Here is an 18,965-nt window from a genome sequence, read left to right as displayed (position 1 = left end):
CAAGTATTATTTCAATATACTGGACTAACTAATATTATAAAGAAAATATGAGCCAGTTGTTCCTTATTTTATTTTATTAAGTACTAGACGTCCTGATCCACACTCCATACCAGTTGGTGGCGGTAATGCACCAATTCATTGTTTGCCAACCGCCAATAAACCTAAAAAAGAAAAGAAGAAGAAGAAGTCTACGGGTAGAGAAGTGTTGAGAGGGTTCCAGTTGATGTCGCTGCACCTGGGCCGCAGGGTTCCGCTGTCATTCGTAAAACAGACTCACGACTTGCTGTCCACCATCATCACTGTCGAGGCCCGTTTTTGCTTTAATAAAACTCAGAACGATAACTGGAATTGTAACACACAACAACTGTCTTCATTATTAGCGCAACTGGCCCAAAAAATACAGGAACCATGCCCGAAAGGAGGCCCTTCGTTCGGTTACCGACTGACGTTTACCCCGTCAACTACGGCTTGTGTCTGAAGCCCGACCTCATCGACTTCACCTTCGAAGGCAAGCTGGAGGCGCTCGTGGAGGTAACGGTTACGTTGAAACCTGAGCGCTTGCAGCGTCAGACATGGATGGATTATTTGTCTAGCCTGTGCATGGCGAAGGGATCTTGTTATGTAATCTGACCACAGCTAACGTTACCAGTAGCTAGCTAATTTAAACCACTAGCTAGCTCATCAAGTAGCAACCTAGCTGACCTGTGTTGGCGTTAGCAATCTAGCCAACCGTTTCACGCCGGGGGCTCTCGCACTGGCTGACGGGAAACAAATCTGTATGGATATGTCTGTGACTAGCCAGAAGCTAATTTTTAGCTACCTAGCACAACAGTAGCAACCTAGCTGACCTGTGTTGGCGTTTTTAGCGAACGTCAATGGTCAGCTGGCGGTTGATAACCTAGTCAACAGTTTCACCACACTGGCTGAAGGAGCCCCACGAATGGAAAATAATAATAATGTATGGATATGCCTGTGACTAGCCTGAAGCTAATTGAAGCTAGCCAGCTAGCTAGCACAACAGTCCCATAGACGGCAGCAGACTTGCACTCTCATGTTAGCTTTAGCCATTAGTACCGTGGACATTAGCCCGCTAACAGGCGCTTAACGTTAATGTGTTTCAAGAGCTTTTGTTCGTTGTATGCCAGCAACTTTAACCCATTTAGTACACCAATGCATTGCTATAAATCACGATAAATTAATCTGTTTTAAGGTCACTGAGGTTGTCAACTAGCCAACTAGCTGCTAAGCTATAAGCTCACTAATGTTTATGCTAAATCATGGCAACATGTTGCCTCACTTAACAGTGGTAGAAGAAGTATTCAGATCCTTTACTTTCATGCCACACTATGAGATTACTTCACTTAACCTTAACGTAACTAAAAATACACAAGTATTAGCAGTAACGTGTACTTAAGGTATGGAAAGTGAAAGTATTCATTTAGCAGTAAAATGTCAGTGTTATACTATTGTACATTATGTTTTTGAATTAATATTACTGCTGCAGTAATGTGCGTTACATTTTTACTTCTAGATGTTTAAGGTTGTCGCTGATTTAAACTAATATACTGTTGGGTAGTTTAATATACAGTAATGCATCATTCTACAAGAACATGTTTGTAATTGTGAGAACAAAGTATTGGTCAACTTCTCATGATCTCAAAAAACAGCCCTGTGCATTCACTATCTGGTTTTTAAAAGTTTATTTAGCATAATAAGTAGGGGGATTTTGTCAGCACACAAAGGAACACTTCATCTTTCAGTTCAACATTTAAAATCAACATATCTGGAGATACATGTTGTTTTTTACCAAAATACTGTTTTTACTGAACTGGAATGATATGAAACATTGTTATCTGAAAGGTAACTAAACCTGTCAGATAATTCTAATGGAGTAAAAAGTAGAATATTTTTCTCCGAGATGTGTTGAGAGTAGAAGTAGAAGGTTGCTCCATATTGAAATACTCAAGTGAAATATACGTACTCCAAATTAGTACTTAAGTACTAGGGGTGGGAATCGCCAGAGCTCTCGCGATACGATATTATCGCGATACTTGGGTCACGATACGATATTATCACGATAGTGCGATATTATCACGATACTTTCACGATACTGCGATATTCTGAGTATTGCGATTTATTACTTTTTTCAACTTCAAATTATGTCCCCAAAGGAAAACTGTGTCAACAACATGTTTTATCTGAGTTCTTTCTCTGATGTCTCCATCTTTGTTTCGACCAACTTCCTACCAGTCACGCACGCAGACCCGGCACCTCTGCTGACTTCACCAGAAAACAACTCGGCACCATCTAGTGGACTGAAAAAGCAATTGATTTGATTTTTTTTCCTTTTCTTTAAAAAAAAAAGTTTATATAATAAAATATCGATACTATCCTGTATCGATTTCCCCCCCCCCCCCCCCCGCCCTATTAAGTACAGCACTCGAGTAAACGCAACTGTCCTGACGGTGAACATTACGTGTCAGTGAATTTATGCATGATGGTGTTTTCAGAGCAGCTCTAGTTAAGTTTAAACTATACTCTTTAAACAGTCAGTTTGCGGAATGTGAGGAATGCACACTGTTTGCTGATGCTGGTTAGCTTTCAGTTGACTGACGGTGATAGGCTAGTGAATCAGTTTGGATGCCTGAGGCTTATCTCAACAGTGGGTGTAGCTACTATGTAACTAACACATAAAACAAACGCACCAGCTGACTGTGAATGTGTTTCTGAGGTGAAGTTGTGCCTCGAGTGTGTAAGTACACCTGTCAGCTGTGTCGTGGTAAACACACATTATCAGAGCAATCAAGATACATGGCGTCATTATATATTATGGGCTAAATGTGCATTGCTGCTATTAGTTTTTCTTTGTGGATAAGACACCCTTCACGACTGGGATATAAACGGCTTCCCTATCAAGAGCAGATAATGTCATGAGTATTAAATTAACGATGATAAGATAACACTAACTCCAAGGAGCATGAGTCAAATATGACAAACAAAGCAGATCGCTGGAAAACAAAGTAAATAACGTTTTGCATGACCAGCAGTCCAAAACTCATGGAAATCCAGTTTACAGATGTTACAAATCAAAGACAAGTATGCTGGATCCTCACACTCACAAGACCTGACATGTTTCCTCAAAGAACCACTTTTACGATTACTTATCAAAGAGGTTGATGATTATCTTTCTGTTAATCAATTTATTGTTTCAGCACTAAGCCATTGAAAGTTGGCGCTGGATGCTTTTGAGAAGTTTGTCTTATTTTCGTTTGGTGTCTTATTGGCTCCAGGACAGACATGACACCTAGCACGAGGAACGTATATGGGAGATCATGTGCTTATTACTGTTTAGCATATGATCTCTATTAAAGCGTGACATATTCAAACAGATTTAGACCAACCCTACTGATAAAACATCCAGTCAAGGTTTGAATATATTCAAGCATTACGTCATTTAGATGTTGGCTGGGACTAAATGCAAATCCTCATTTCAGCAGCTCTTAAAGTCCTGAGAGTTCATTTCACTCCTGTGCCTGCTGAGAGGCGAACATTCTTCACCAGTTCGGTTTAGTAACACCCATTTTTCCTGCGGTTTGTACAAAGCCTGGGTGAAATACAATGGACCGGAAGAAACCAAAGCGATGTGGCGCTTTGCCATTTGCCTGGCATGTTTCTTAATCACGGCCTCTCTGCCAATGTGTCGCCTCCGAGTATATCAAACAACAGCAGCGTCACTATCAAACAACCCTTTCTGAAAACTGCGAGGCTTCAAAGTGTGTTTCGTTCTCAATAAATTGGGCAGTGACATCCACGGTTTTCCACATCACAAGTCAGAAGCCCCATAGTCTGTCTTCCTGTCTTTGTTTTCATCACTTTTATTTCTTTCCGCATACCCCGACCGGTTCTTTATCTGTGCCCAGTTTGCCCTTCAACCTCTCTGTGTGTTCAGCGCTCAGTAAGCAGATTCATTCCCGCCTCAGCTATCTGATGATCCGTCTGCATATACCATCACAGTTACATTTGCTCTCGTCAAAACTGCTTCCTTACATACTCCGGTGGTGGTGTTTATTGGAGCGTTACACTTCATTCAAGCTTCACCTTTCCCAAACATGTTGGGATTTGAAATGATGTCACCGCAGAGATTATCGAGGATAAATTATGTTGTTTTATGTCAATATTTACAGGTTACACAGGCCACCAATCAGATTGTGATGAACTGTGCTGACATCGACATCATCACGGCGTCCTTCGTACCGCAGGGAGGAGAAGGTGAGGGTCAGACTCGGCTTTTTACGCTCCTTTATTAATAATGACGAAAATGTAGTTTGTAGGTATCTTGATTTTTAAATTCCTGAAATGGTAAGAGTGAGTATTTCGTGCTCATGGTCTCATGTCTTTTTCTTCCTCTCTTTTTAGAAATTAATGCCACAGGATTCAACTATCAGAATGAGGATGAGAAAGTCACCCTGTCATTTCCTCGTGCTCTACAGAAAGGTGAGAAGGGACTCCACTCGTCTCTGCTGTTGTGTCTGCTTTTCAAACATTATAACACTTGAAGAATGAATATATTTATTGGTTGTGGCTGAACTACCCCCCCCCCCCCCCCTCAGGCTCTGGCACGTTGAAGATAGACTTCGTCGGGGAGCTGAACGACAAAATGAAGGGATTCTATAGAAGTAAATATTCGTCCGCTGCTGGAGAGGTCCGCTACGCTGCTGTCACACAGTTTGAGGTAAGCTGGTGGCCTCAAGGAAATGTTTTCTTTTGGGAAAGTTGAGTGTGTTGCTTAACCCACTACTTGCCTGTGTTGCATCATAGGCCTGGTGGTCATGTGACTTGTTGGTTTTTGCCAGATTTGTCCTAGAGATGAGGCAATGTCTCAAATTTCATCCTATTTATACGTATGTTTTGAAGATGTTTGTGTGTTAACAAAAAGTTTAGCTAAAAACCAGGTCATTCCAGTCTGGACTCTGACTCTCATTAGAACCTGCACGGTATCCACCTGATGTGTACAGACACATACAGAGATACAGAGAGGAGGGAGATGAGAGACACCACTTCCTCACCACAACTTCTGTGTAATCTCTAGCTCACGTTGTGTGTTCAGGACGATGTAACATGAACTCAGGTAGGAGCTGGAACGACTCACAGTGACCGGTTAGTTTGACACCTGTGGTGACGGAGCCTAAAGTGCTAAATGTTTCAGGCTCCCCGCTGGAAAACAAATGAAAGGCTCCTTTGTTCCAGGGCTGGTCAGTAGATAAAATCATTGGCTCCGGGGCTTTTATTTTTTTAAATATAAAGGAAATGCCACAACTACATTTGATGCTGTGAGAAACAGCTGACAGGTGTTTTTCCACCTGTCGCAGATAAAACCGCTCGACTGCAGCGCTGCCTGAAACAAAGGGCGAGAGGCCCGTGCTGCTCACACAGCAAAATGACTTCTGAAAGGACAAATAGCAGGAAGTCTTTAGGTCGGCATGATGTCATGTAACAGCTGTTCCACAGAGGAGGACCAAATAATAGGTTGCATAATAACACTCGTACACACAACAATTACAGAGATGCAGTCGTTGGATCTCAGCCTCCCTCCAGCAGACATGAAATAGTGCTAAAGTTACAATATAGGGATAAAATATACCATATTTAAAATGTAAAATAATATCTATTTGTGTGAGACGGGTGTACTGTAATTGCAAAGTGAATAAACTAATGTAAACGGGGCATCTCATGTATATCTCATGTATAAAGTGTGCTATCATGGAATCACTGTACCCCCCCCCCCCCCCCCCTTCTTTCCTCCTCCAGGCCACGGATGCTCGCAGAGCTTTCCCCTGTTGGGATGAGCCAGCGATCAAAGCCACCTTTGACATCGCTCTGATAGTTCCTAAGGACCGCGTAGCCTTGTCCAATATGGTACGAGTCACAAGTCACTCTGAGACACTCTGACCGGGCCACTCTCTGCTCACAAGTTTATGTGTGTGTGTGTCTGTCTCTTTCTGTCTCTCTCTTTCTGTCTCTCTGGTGCTGACCATGAAGCTACATCTGCGCTTTCTGATGACTGAATGAATATGAATGTGTGTTTATGTGCCATACATATATATATTTATATGGCACGTTAGGAAGGACGTTCAATTATTTTATTTATATATATATATATATATTTATATATATACACATACATACATACATACACACAAATACTGATTATTACAGACAGAGTGTAGGATGTGCAGCACCAAAAGGAAGGACGTTAGATTATTGTGTCCAGCAGGACTAAGCTCTGCACAGACTGATGCCAGTCCAGCTCCTGACCTTTTGTCTCCACATACTTGCTGGAATTTATTCTCTCACTGTGACCTTCTAACAGTCCAGTTTAAACGTGAGGGTTTACACACTGGGACAGATGTCTGCAGGCTCTTTAGATAACTACTGGACATAAACGTCAACATGATACAAAGGGAAAAGTCTGGTGACTTATTACCATGAACACACACACACACACACACTGGAGTTTATTTAGTCTCAATCTCACACACGCCTCCCTGCTGTCACTAGAGCACCCAATGTGGATTAATCCGCCGCTGAAAATAGTCCCCAACAAAGTGTTAGCATTACACAACATCACTATCTCCCAGCACAGAATCAAATCTATATAAGGGCAATGAGCTGCTACCAAAAGTCCCATTTTTGCGCCTTGCCGGTTAAACTCATGCTTTGTTGTCAGTGATCTGTCTCGGCGTCACTAAACTGAAGCTCTCCCTCGTCCAGAATGTCATCGATCGAAAGCCATATCCGGAGGACGAGGACCTGGTGGAGATGACGTTTGCCACCACGCCCATCATGTCCACATACCTTGTAGCTTTTGTCATCGGTGAATATGACTTTGTGGAGAGCCAGTCGTCAGACGGCATAACGGTTCGCGTCTACACGCCAGTCGGGAAGGCGGAACAAGGGAGATTCGCACTGGAGGTGAGAGCAGCCACAGCAGCTCCTTGATGGTTTCATTTATACTACAGACATGACTGGAGCATCGCATGCTTGATCCTTTCTGTCCCCTTCAGTCCTTCTGTATAGAACACAAAGAGCAGACTGTTATTAAATCATTCATATGTTTTAAGAGACTTTCTCTTGTTTTTGCAGGTTGCAACTAAGACCTTACCTTTCTACAAAGACTACTTCAACGTTCCTTATCCGTTGCCTAAAATCGATCTCATAGCTATTGCTGATTTTGCTGCTGGTAAGTAGCAGCCGATTCCACATTCGGTACTTTCAGACGTTTCCAGTTGAAAAATGCTGAAAGTGAAAGGTCTGCCGCTTCCCTCCACTCAGGTGCCATGGAGAACTGGGGCCTTGTTACCTACAGGTAAGACCTCGCTGCTGTCGAACTACTCGTTGAACAGTGAAGCGCTGGTACCAACCATGCCATGCTCGCTTGTGGGCAATTAGGATAAATGTTGACGTTGGAAAATATAGCAATTAGAAAATGTTTCTCTGGGGAATTGGCGTGTTTCACTACTTTCTGACTTTTTAAAGACAAAGTGATTAATCTAGAAAATAACTAAACTTCAGCATGCCCCCCCGCCCCCCTTTCTTTCAGACACAGTTCTCGTTGCCGGTGTCTCTTTTTGGTTGACAGCCGTGATGGCTTTTTAATTGCCTTATGTTCAGCTCGGTGCGCTGCCACCTCCGAGGTATTCAGGCGTGGGATTATCACACAGCAGCAGGCTCCATTCATCGGCCATCTTCAGCCACCTGCATGGTTTTCCTAATGAACAGCCCGGCAGCTGATGGTTGATGGAGGGAACCCCTGCTGTGTTCAGAGGAGCTGTCTCACTTTCCCTCTCTGTTGTTGTTTCTTCCAGGGAGACGGCACTGCTAATCGACGCCAAGGACTCCTGCTCGTCCTCCAGGCAGTGGGTGGCGCTGGTGGTCGGACACGAACTCGCCCACCAGTGGTTCGGGAACTTGGTCACGATGGTAAGCGGCCAAAATCTCCCAGCGGCTGTGAAACTCTAGAAGAAATGTTTGAAATGGAGAAAGAGGTTTTTCTGCAGCTGTGGGTCAAGAAGCTAATACTCGTTTAATTTAGTGTACTGAAGGAAAGCTTGAGTTCCACAATGCAAGCGGTGTGTGTTTGAGGACTTTGAGGACCCGCTGTCATCGTGTGTGTGTGTGAACAGGAATGGTGGACCCATCTGTGGCTCAATGAGGGATTTGCGTCCTGGATCGAGTATCTGTGTGTGGACCACTGCTTCCCAGAGTACGACATCTGGACCCAGTTCGTCTCGGCCGACTACACCCGCGCTCTGGACCTGGACGCGCTGGACAGCAGCCACCCCATAGAGGTGAGCTGTGGACCGGAGGGGAAGAATGTTTTTACACTACGATCGCTCCACTGGGATGCGTCGTCTGATCTTTACAGTTTCTAGCGTAGTTATGTCGGCACAATCGATTTATAGCCAAGAAGCTCCTTTTAGAAGTAATTCTTAGTCCCGTACTGCCTCTCAAGGATCGAAAAGGTTTCTCCAGCTGATTGTTTGTTTGTGTTTCCATAGCGCTCTAATTGCCTCTGAACATTTAGCAAATTAGTCCGCTGTCGTTTGATAAAGCAGCATGACGCGTGATGAGGGCGGCTCATCTAAACACCTTCAGCTGCTCTGATTACAAGTCTCCACCGCGGTTGATCGTTTGACGGTTATTAATTGGTGCTTTAGAACGTAACCATCAGAAAGTCGTGAACAGCGCTGTCTCTCTCTCTCGCTCGCTCTCTCTCTCTCGCTCTTTTTCTCTCATCCTTTTTTAAATGAGTCAGAAAGCGACTCAATTTACTCTCAATGTTATCAAATGAAGAGAAATGTTCGTCTTAAAATGGTGCTGAATCAATGCTGGAGTAGTTCCTTGTTTTATGACTGAAGCGATACACAAGTTGAAGCAGTGGTGCTGTGTGTCTGTGTTTGACCAATCAGCAACAGCCATCCCTGCAAACTCCGCCCCCGAAGGGTCCTGTACTTACAGAAAGTACTAACCTCCGACCAGGGCCTTTTGGGGGGTTTAAAGGTTCTAGTCCCTGGCTTAGGTTCCTACCTAACCCAGCCGTGTGTGTTAGCAGCGTTAGTCTGGCTCTGTAGCGTCTGATGTCTATGTTAGCAGCGTTAGTCTGGCTCTGTAGCGTCTGATGTCTATGTTAGCAGCGTTAGTCTGGCTCTGTAGCGTCTGATGTCTATGTTAGCAGCGTTAGTCTGGCTCTGTAGCGTCTGATGTCTGTTAGCAGCGTTAGTCTGGTTCTGTAGCGTCTGATGTGTGTTTGGTGCTCCAGGTGAACGTGGGTCATCCATCAGAGGTGGATGAGATCTTTGACGCCATCTCCTACAGCAAAGGAGCGTCTGTGATCCGCATGTTGCACAACTACACAGGAGACGAGGTTGGTTTGTCGAACACTCGCAGCGATGTTTCCGTGTTTCCGTGTCGTTCCTCGAGGTTCACCTCTCACTCTTCCTTTTGTAGGACTTTAGGAAAGGAATGAACGCCTATCTTTTGAAGTTCCAACATAAAAATGCTTCGACAGGTAAGAGCGCGCCGCGCACGTTTCCCCTCGAGATGAAGCCGCGCTGTGAAATCTGTTTTCCTAATCCCTCCGACCCGCCGGCTGTCTTCCACAGAGGACCTCTGGGACTGTCTGGAGCAGGCCAGTGGAAAACCCATCGCTGCCGTGATGAGCTCGTGGACCAAGCAGATGGGCTTCCCGATCATAGAAGTGGAAGAGGAGCAGGTGAGCTTCACTGGAAACACGATCAGACGCCAGGCTGAGCGCTACAAATCCATCTATCAACTTCTCTCCGTCTTACTTAACAATGAGATTCACCGGTAGCAGTGACACAGTGCTTGTCTGGTGGCTGGTTCTAATTCAGTAGCCTCACACACACACACACACACACACACACACACACACACACACACACACACACACGCACTAACCGTGATGTTTATTTATAGCAAGGTGACGACCGCATCCTCAAGATATCTCAGAAGAAGTTCTGTGCCAGTGGACCACACAATGGTGAGTTTAAAGTCCTCGTGTTGTGTTTCTATGTGTCATATTTCTATTATAATTCTATATTCATACAGCGCATCATTACTTCATCATATTTTATCTTTAGTCTGTTGTGCGCTGTTACATTGCTGCAACTTGGAAATCGCTCCACTGGGATGTTTTGTTTAATGTTTTGTTTAATTCTGCTGTTATTATCGTCTTACTTACATTTGACATCCTCTAGTTATCTGTGTTTATTTCTGTGGTTGTGCTGCTGCACCTAAATACGACTGGGTTTATCTCATCTCTCGCTCTCTCTCTCATATTGTTTTTGTCGACCGCCTCATTTGCTGCGTGGCTCGTCTGTCGTCCATCAGGTGAGGATTGCCCCAGCTGGATGGTCCCCGTTAGTATCTGTACCAGCGAGGACCCCAAATGCACGAAGCTCAAGGTTCTGCTGGACAGACCCGAGACGACCATCACCGTGAGCGGCGTCGCTCCCGACCAGTGGGTCAAGGTGAGGTCCAGTCAACGCGCCTCCAACAGCAGCATCTCTCCTGACACTGAGTCAGATGCCTGAACCATCTGACGAGTACCGGCCCCGTACTCTGCATATAGTGATGAGTCAAACGACTACTGAGGATTTATGGCGATGTGATAGCGAAATAGTTTAATGTGGATCAGTCACGTGTGGTCGTTATCGTGCTCATGCATCAGATTGATGCATCTCTCTAGTTGTAGTTAATAAAACATTTAGTTTCATCTGTGAAAATGCCGGTTTGATGTGGAGGTGCGTGAGCAGTTCTTTCTCTTTCTGCGTGGAATGTTCATGTGATCACTTGTTTACGTTCCACGACATCTTGGCGGCATCGAAATGTGGCTCTACAAGTCTGTACTCGTGGCTGCATATCCATATCTGTGTAAAAGGTCACGGACATAACACAACGTGTAAAACTAAGCTGAGACCGTCGGCGTGTTTGTCTCTTCCCATCAGAGGAAAGTTAAACTTTCACCAAACGGGATCCGGTTTCTTTGAGCTGAATTAATGAGTCATGAGAGATCTGATCTCATGGAAAGTTCAAACAAAGTTCACAGACTGGAGTTCCTTTTTTTGGTCAGTTGGGAGGAAGTGGTCATCAGACTCACCCATGGGTGTAATTGCTGCCGGGGATTGTGGGTAAAAGTGTCACGAGCAGCTCCTTTCTGTTTTGACTGATCTGTTTCACGAAGCAGGAGTTGTGGTCGTCGAGGTGACTTCGGGGTTAACTCTGTGTTCAGTTTGTTGTTGGAGAGAAGAGATCAGCTGGTGTCACCGCCTCACCGCCTCCTGACCAATCAGAGCTCGGTACGGGGATTGTAAATTAATACGACTCAAATACGAGGAAGTTGAAGTTATAATTCAGACTAAAAGTAACCGTTTATACAGACGTATGCAGAACGAGAGCTGGCAATGAATGGCCGACTGTGTGAATGTGTAAATAACAGATCCATAACATCACTGCTTCATAGAGCCGACTGTAACTACACGTGTGTGTTATGTTAACACAGATCTCTTCTAATGTTCAGTTAAATGTCCTTTTGTTGACTAAACCCTGAGGCATTGGGGCGATGCTGGTTCACTCCCTGAGAGCCATGCTGGAGAAGAGCACTCGGCCTGAGAGGTATAAAGTGCTGAAACGAGGTCTGACCCGGTTGCGTCCCTGCTGTTCACAGATCAACCCCGGCACCGTGGGCTTCTATCGCATCCAGTACAGCACCTCCATGCTGGAGAGTCTGCTGCCGGGCGTCAGAGACCTCAGCCTGCAGCCTGTGGACCGACTCGGCCTGCAGAACGACCTCTTCTCCCTGGTGACGCCCACACACACACACACGCACACACTCAGCTCTACTGCAGGGCTACAAAACAACAACAATGATTTTCTTGATGAAACTTCCCTTCCGGTGTAAACAAATACAGAATAGACGAGCGCAGGAAGATCCAAACATGAACATTTAAGTACGTTAAAGTTACAGCGATACCAGTTTTTCCGAAAACACAATATTACAAGAATACCTTGAAACTGTGAAATACTGAGCTGAAAGAAAAAGCGCTTCATGTCACAAATATAAATCATATTTAATCATATACAACTGTTTCACTGCACTAAGAATTCTTTGTCATTGAATTGTTCTGTTTGATTATTAGCTGTGAGTTAAGTTCTTATGATTAAGCCTGCGACTGTTCTCGTATAAAATTCAAAAATTTGTTTTCTAAAAGACCAGAAAAAGGTTAAACTTTCCATTTCAGTTTTGTGTGTTTGGCCACTAATGAAATACGACTCATGATATGGATGATGTTATGACGCAACAGATGAAGCTTGACTCGTAACTCGTCCTCCTCTTCCTCCCTTCAGCTGCTGTCATGAGTCAGTGTGGTGAAGAGGTTTCATGAAGTTAAAGATAACAGGATGGGATGTTTTCGATAACATTTAAGGCGATTTCATCAGATGTGACAAATTGCAGCAATGTTCATGAATCTCTGAGTTTCAGACGTTCTGATGATTCTAAACAGAACAGCGGGATCATTAAACGACTAATAATAATAATCAACGTTTAATAATCGACTTTAAACGGTAGAAATGATCCGTGAAACGTCTCCTGAGCTTGTTGTGGCTTCAGTCTCGTGCAGGGATGATCAGCACGGTGGAGGTGCTGAAGCTGATGGAGGCGTTCGTCAACGAGCCCAACTACACGGTGTGGAGCGACCTCAGCTGCAACCTGGGGGTGTTGTCCTCGCTGCTGTCCCACACCGACTTCCACGAGGAGATCCAGGAGTTCATCCGGGACCTCTTCACCCCCATCGGCCTGGAGCTCGGCTGGGACTGCAAACCGGGGGAAGGTGAGGAGCGGCGGACATCTCATTTATTTCATGTTTTTGTACTCGATACCACTGTAAACTGAGTTTTCCTCCCGTGTGGTGAAGTTGCCGTTGCCCGACCCGACTAGTCCTCTTGAAGGTCAGTGTTGTGTAGCGAGACAGAGATAACTCGAGCGTGATGGTTTCCGTCCTGCAGGCCACCTGGACGCCCTGTTGAGAAGTCTTGTTCTGGGGAAGCTGGGGAAGGCGGGACACAAGCCCACGCTGGAGGAGGCCCGGCGGAGGTTCAGGGACCACGTGGAGGGAAAGCCGGTCCTCCCTGCAGACCTCCGGAGCCCGGTGAGCCGAACAAAACGCCGACCGTGCATATTCTCAAACGACCCGTTGAATGTGATCATTAACGAGGCTACAAAGCGCTTCACAGGCGCAGAAACATCCGATAAAAGCAACACAGGGATCAAAAACACTGGAGGGTTAAATAAGCTTTAAAATAATCTAATGTGATGCATAAAAACCCAAATACGTATTAAATATACGTAAATACTGTCCTACAGAAGAACATTTCAATAAAGGGAATTGTATTCAGTTCAACATCTGACTTTGTACAACAAAATACTTCCAGAATGTGTCATGCACCTCCTTTTCTGTGCCCAGGTGTATCTAACAGTGCTGAAGCATGGAGACAGCGCCACATTGGACACGATGCTGAAGGTAAGACGGCAGCGAGCGTGTTTCACCCAAACATCTTCACTCCGGGTGTGTGACGGTACACCGAAGTCACGAGTTCTTTATCGATTGTTATTTAACCTTTAATTTCACCAGATAACTCGATTGAGAAGTGATTTCATTTAGAATGACGATCCGACCAAGAGACCAGTCGATCAGCACACTAAGACATGGATACAACTACTGCAATGAAACACCGTCAGACTGAATTAAAACATCACAATATTCACAACAATAGAGATCTGTGCATTGTTTTCCAGATGTAGTATAATAATTCATTCGTTTATCTGTTTCTTTTCATTCATTTTGAGCAGACAAGTGTCTAAAGAACATAATCCTCTTTCTAGTCGCTGAGGCAGCGTGTCGCCCACCGATGAACTAGTTTCATCTTGAAAAGTACGAATCCTGAACCCTTACGGTAGCCCCGCCCTAAAGCATCCCCTGCTTTACGGTCTGTTTGACTCTAAATGGACCATAATGTACTAAATGAACATCATGCTGTATTGAAGAAGACTTGAAACTAGAGATTGAGACATAAACTCATGTTTACAATGTTTACTGAGGTAATAAATCAAGAGAGAAGTAGAGTCATTTTCTATAGACTTCTATACAACCAGAGGAGTCGCCCCCTGCTTTATTCCATCGTATTGTTGTGTCCTCTCTTCGCGCTGCTATGTTCTCTAATGACCTGTTTGGTTCTCTGTCTGTGTCACTCCAACCTTTCAGCTCCACAAACTAGCAGACATGCAGGAGGAGAAGAATCGCATCGAGCGAGTTCTGGGCGCCATCTCTGCCCCCGACCTCATCCAGAAAGTCCTCAGCTTCGCCCTCTCGGTAACTCGCCACCGCGTCGACTTCGTGTTGCTCAGTTTTGTTTTTGTTTCTGCGGCTGATGGAGGAACCGAGAGAAGTGTCACTTGTTGTAAAGTTCTGTTTTTGACCCAGTTTCTATTTCTCTGTTGGTCTGGACTTTGAGTCGGTTTGTACTTCAGTGTCGTTTTGTGGCTTAATGATTACACCGACGCTGTGAGAGACAGCGAGGCGCTAACTACAACAGCAATAAGCTCAATGTCCAAGTTTGACAGGATCTCCCAGCAGCCAGTGAGTTGCTGACTGCATCTCCTCAGCTAACCTCTCGCTCTCTCTCTGGGTCTTCTCCCCGACAGGAAGACGTCCGTCCCCAGGACACGGTGTCCGTCATCGGGGGTGTGGCTGGAAGCAGTAAACAAGGCCGCAAAGCTGCCTGGAAGTTCGTCAAGGACAACTGGGAGGAGCTTTACAACCGCTACCAGGGCGGCTTCCTCATATCACGGCTCATCAAGGTAAGAAACCCCCCCGCTGCTCCTCCATCAGGTCACGTGTTGATGTACCATAAGTTTCTTTCACACTAATAACTGCAGTTATTGAGCGTGGTGGAAGAGCAGGAGCGTGAATCGTTCCGGTCTGCTCATGTTGGACATGAACTCCAGGGTCTGTTTGCTTCTAATCTCCGTTTCTTCTTCACGTGTCTTTGCAGCTCACAGTTGATGGATTTGCTGTCGACAAAATGGCTGCTGAAGTGAAGGTGAGCGTGCTTATTGTTGTTATGAATTAGGTTCATTCGTTTTTGAGGGGAAACAGGGTTATTCCTATATAAATCATTCCGTGTTTTATTTTCTGGAACAGATTTTTAAATGGAAACTGATTTTAAATCAGCTGAATTATGTTACAAAGAACCATGTTTGACCACTAGGGGGCAGAATGTGCACATGAGGTGTACTAAAGCTTTGTTTACACACACATCCATAAATGACGAAATAATATAGATAATAAAATAACTCCAGCGCTTCATGAAGTCTAACAGTAAACATTTATTGAAGTTATTGACAGAATGAGTTATATTCATGATAGAAAGGTGATTTAATAGAAAATAGGACTGAAGGGGTGACGCCATCATAAACCTCAGTCTCAGCCCGAATGGAGACGTTTGGACCCGGTGGTGTTGTTGAGCTGAGATCTCGACCGCTCCGTGTGTTTGTGTCTCTGCAGAGTTTCTTCGAGAGTCACCCGGCGGCGTCGGCCGAGCGCACGGTGCAGCAGTGCTGCGAGAACATCAACCTCAACGTGGCCTGGCTGAAGCGCGACGCAGACGACATCTCTCAGTATCTACTGCAGCGCAAGGCGCCCCCCGTCTGAGCTCCCCCCCCCCCTCCAGCGCAGACCTTCCAGCATCATAGCTGCCTCAGCCCCCCCCCCCCCTCCCCCGCAGACCAGAGCTGGAGACCCGAGCGTACTTGCAGCAAGCTTCATTACTCTAAAGAAACTGTGTGAAACAAGAAGGCAAAGCCAACGTGTTGGAAACACACAGACTCTTTCTACGTTAACAACGCAAATTGATTTCAGTCGGACCGGGAATGTAGTTTTCCTCATTCTGCCCTCGAGCAGACGGCACCTCACCATCCACCACGCACACGACCCTCCACCTGATCGCTAACGCACCCCGTATGCACCCCTCCCTCCATCTCTGCGTCGTAGCTGAGAAAACTGTGAACCCCCCCCCCCCCCCCCCCCCCCCACACACACACACTTTAATTTCTCCTGCTGCCACTCACTTTGAATGCATGAATTGTGATGTTTCTGCATTGGCTGCTTTGTTTACTTCGGTTTGTTTTCTGTACAAACAAATCATTTCGTTCCTGTTTCTTTAGTTGTAGTTTGAACCCCCCCCCTCTCATTAAGTAACTCACCCCTCCCCCTCCCCCTTCTCTTTCAGGCGTTGTGATTGGGTGACAGCAGAAGGGCAGAGTGGGGTCAATGACGTAGTGTGTGTGTGTGTGTGTGTGTGTGTGTGTGTGTGTTGTGTCCTCCATCACTGATCCTCCATCACTAGTAAACGGTTAAGGCGAGCAGCGCAGCATGGTACTATGCTTTGTAAACTGTATAATGCAAGGTTTTTTTTGCTGTTTTTGTTTTGCAGACAATGTTGTAAAAAATGGAAAGGTTCATGGTTACCTGCCCCCCCCCCCCCCCCCCCCGTTCAGTCAGAGTTTGTATAGTTTGAATCAACATATTTGATCTCCTGGTTCTCTATCAGCCTCCAATGAAATGAAGATATCAGCGTTTTATAACTAATCACATGCTGTGATTTATTGAAATGTTGAGATGATCTTTTATTCTGAGAGAAAGAAAACGAAAAGGATCACAACACTCGACTCTTCGGGGCCTTTGTGTTTCCTCCATTGTGACGTAACATCAGGACTCTGATGAGGGCGGAGAGACGCATCGACTGGACTCCGCTGTCAGACCTGGAGGCCTTAAATCGGTTCGACTGGTTTGCAGTAAATATTTAACACTGACGTGAAAATAGTTGATTTCCACATAACGTCTAATGTGACAGATTATGCAGACTTGTTGAGCGAGTATATCTATATAGAATTTACAATTTGACGTGGTTTTTGAAAAACATACCGACCGAGTCGTCCAACCTGTCGAGACCCCCCCCCCCCCCTCTAACATTTGTTGTTGTTTTTTCTTTTGTTTCTTTTTTGTTTAAAACTACAGTCGGTGTTCATTAAAGTGAAAAAGGATTATAAACACAAACATGTGGAAAATGATTGAGGTGTGAATGCCCGGAGGGGATGATCATATATCTATATATACATGTAGATCTTTATCTATAGATCTATATCTATAAAGATCTATCTGCTGAATTTCACCTACTGAGAGAAGAATGTTTCCAGATGGAAGCCGATGACGACGTGGAGCAGACGTGAACACATTGTGGTTTCATAACGCGTTTGTTGAGACATTTGGTTCTGAGTTTGCGTTGATCGTGCAGATGTTTAATGTTTATTTGTCGGTTTATTTTCTTCTTCTAATGAATCATAATTTAGTTGAAGGTGTGGGACGTCTCTGTGGTTCTGACTTAAAGAGGAGGAGCTGAGGACAGCTTTGACTTCAGTCCAATAAAGCAACACTTGCTCCAGTTATCTGTCTGACTGTCCGTATCTCGTCTGCTTTCCTTCACTGAAGGGAACGAGAAGGGAACGAGTGGTCAGAGACTCTTAAGACGTCCTGAGGTTGTGTGGAGCAGCTATAGTGCTGATTCAATACATTGACCCTAAATGAAAGAAGACAGAGAGAGATGAGGAAGAACATGCAGCGATGTGTGAAATGATTTCTCTTATCGGTGCATGAGAGTAGTCGCACAGCTGCCGTCTCGTCACAATAACGATGTGTTTTAAGAGTTCTTTATTGTTCAGCAATGAAGTTATCTTCATCAAATGTCCTCGATATTTATGAGACGTTCTGATACATTTCTGCAAATATTGCTAATTGTTAGATAAAAAGAAAAATACCACGACCCCATTCTATGGAGCCCCAAAGAGCTCAATAATACATATAACATGAAATAAGGGAAATATATCGTGCTCCAGGTTTCTCAATGTGTCGGACCACGATGATACTGAAATAACTGAGACTACAACAGATCATAATACAGATGCAGATTCACTCATGCAAAATAATTAAAAAGAGAGAAGACGATAATAGAAAGGTGTTATCTACAGTGGCAGCTGGCCAATAGCGGGCCAGGGGGCGTGGCCCCAACTTGAGCCACAAAAAATAATAAATTATACAAATTGTCAATATTTGTGTTTTTGAAATATAGAATGTACCCAGTAGTATTTGTAAAATGTGATATCTGCGCAAAATATATGCTTTTCCTGCTCGTTCGGGCCATCGAGAGATCACCCACAGGAGGCGGGTCTATGAAGCAGTTTAGCCAATTGCTGATTAAAGATATAGATGAGTGACATACAATTTAGCCAATCAGCGTCCTCAAATACATTCAGCTCGACCCCGAGCTTGCGCGTCATCGTCAGGAGAAGTCTCCACAGGCGAGCACGAGCGTGAGCACTCCTCCTCCAAGACCCGTTTGAGAGGAGAACTTTTGCGGAGAAACTGCAAATGAAAGCTGATCCCAGATCAGCCTGACCTCACAATCAGACAGCGGGATGACGTCATGCTAATAACTTATTTAGCTTTTTAAAACAACGGGACAGATCCAGCACGGAGTAACGGGAGTGAGGGATGAGGAGGTAAGGAAACATGAGAACACCAGGGTAGGGAGTGAGGGTTGAGGAGGTAAGGAAACATGAGAACACCAGGGTAGGGAGTGAGGGATGAGGAGGTAAGGAAACATGAGAACACCAGGGTAGGGAGTGAGGGATGAGGAGGTAAGGAAACATGAGAACACCAGGGTAGGGAGTGAGGGATGAGGAGGTAAGGAAACATGAGAACACCAGGGTAGGGAGTGAGGGATGAGGAGGTAAGGAAACATGAGAACACCAGGGTAGGTAGTGAGGGATG

The 18,965-nt window shown here is 44.9% G+C and overlaps 1 protein-coding gene across 1 annotated transcript; it reads left to right on the top strand.

The window, feature by feature from the left end:
* The first annotated feature begins 208 nt into the window (after positions 1-208).
* npepps (aminopeptidase puromycin sensitive) lies at positions 209-17,594 on the top strand. Its single transcript, XM_079279053.1, has 23 exons — positions 209-531; positions 4,185-4,269; positions 4,417-4,494; positions 4,611-4,732; positions 5,809-5,916; positions 6,772-6,972; positions 7,144-7,240; positions 7,333-7,366; positions 7,866-7,980; positions 8,184-8,348; positions 9,320-9,424; positions 9,508-9,568; positions 9,663-9,772; positions 9,997-10,060; positions 10,411-10,550; positions 11,747-11,881; positions 12,692-12,911; positions 13,087-13,229; positions 13,545-13,601; positions 14,343-14,450; positions 14,783-14,938; positions 15,133-15,180; positions 15,645-17,594. The coding sequence occupies exons 1-23, from the start codon at positions 409-411 to the stop codon at positions 15,789-15,791; spliced, it is 2,622 nt and encodes an 873-aa protein (XP_079135179.1). The 5' UTR covers positions 209-408; the 3' UTR covers positions 15,792-17,594.
* Positions 17,595-18,965: the final 1,371 nt, after the last annotated feature.

This window comes from Melanostigma gelatinosum (assembly GCF_949748355.1).
Source record: "Melanostigma gelatinosum genome assembly, chromosome: 11".
NCBI classification, from domain to species: Eukaryota; Metazoa; Chordata; class Actinopteri; order Perciformes; family Zoarcidae; genus Melanostigma; species Melanostigma gelatinosum.
The sequence above is the reverse complement of the archived record's forward strand: the minus strand, read 5'-3'. Positions and strand labels throughout refer to the sequence as shown.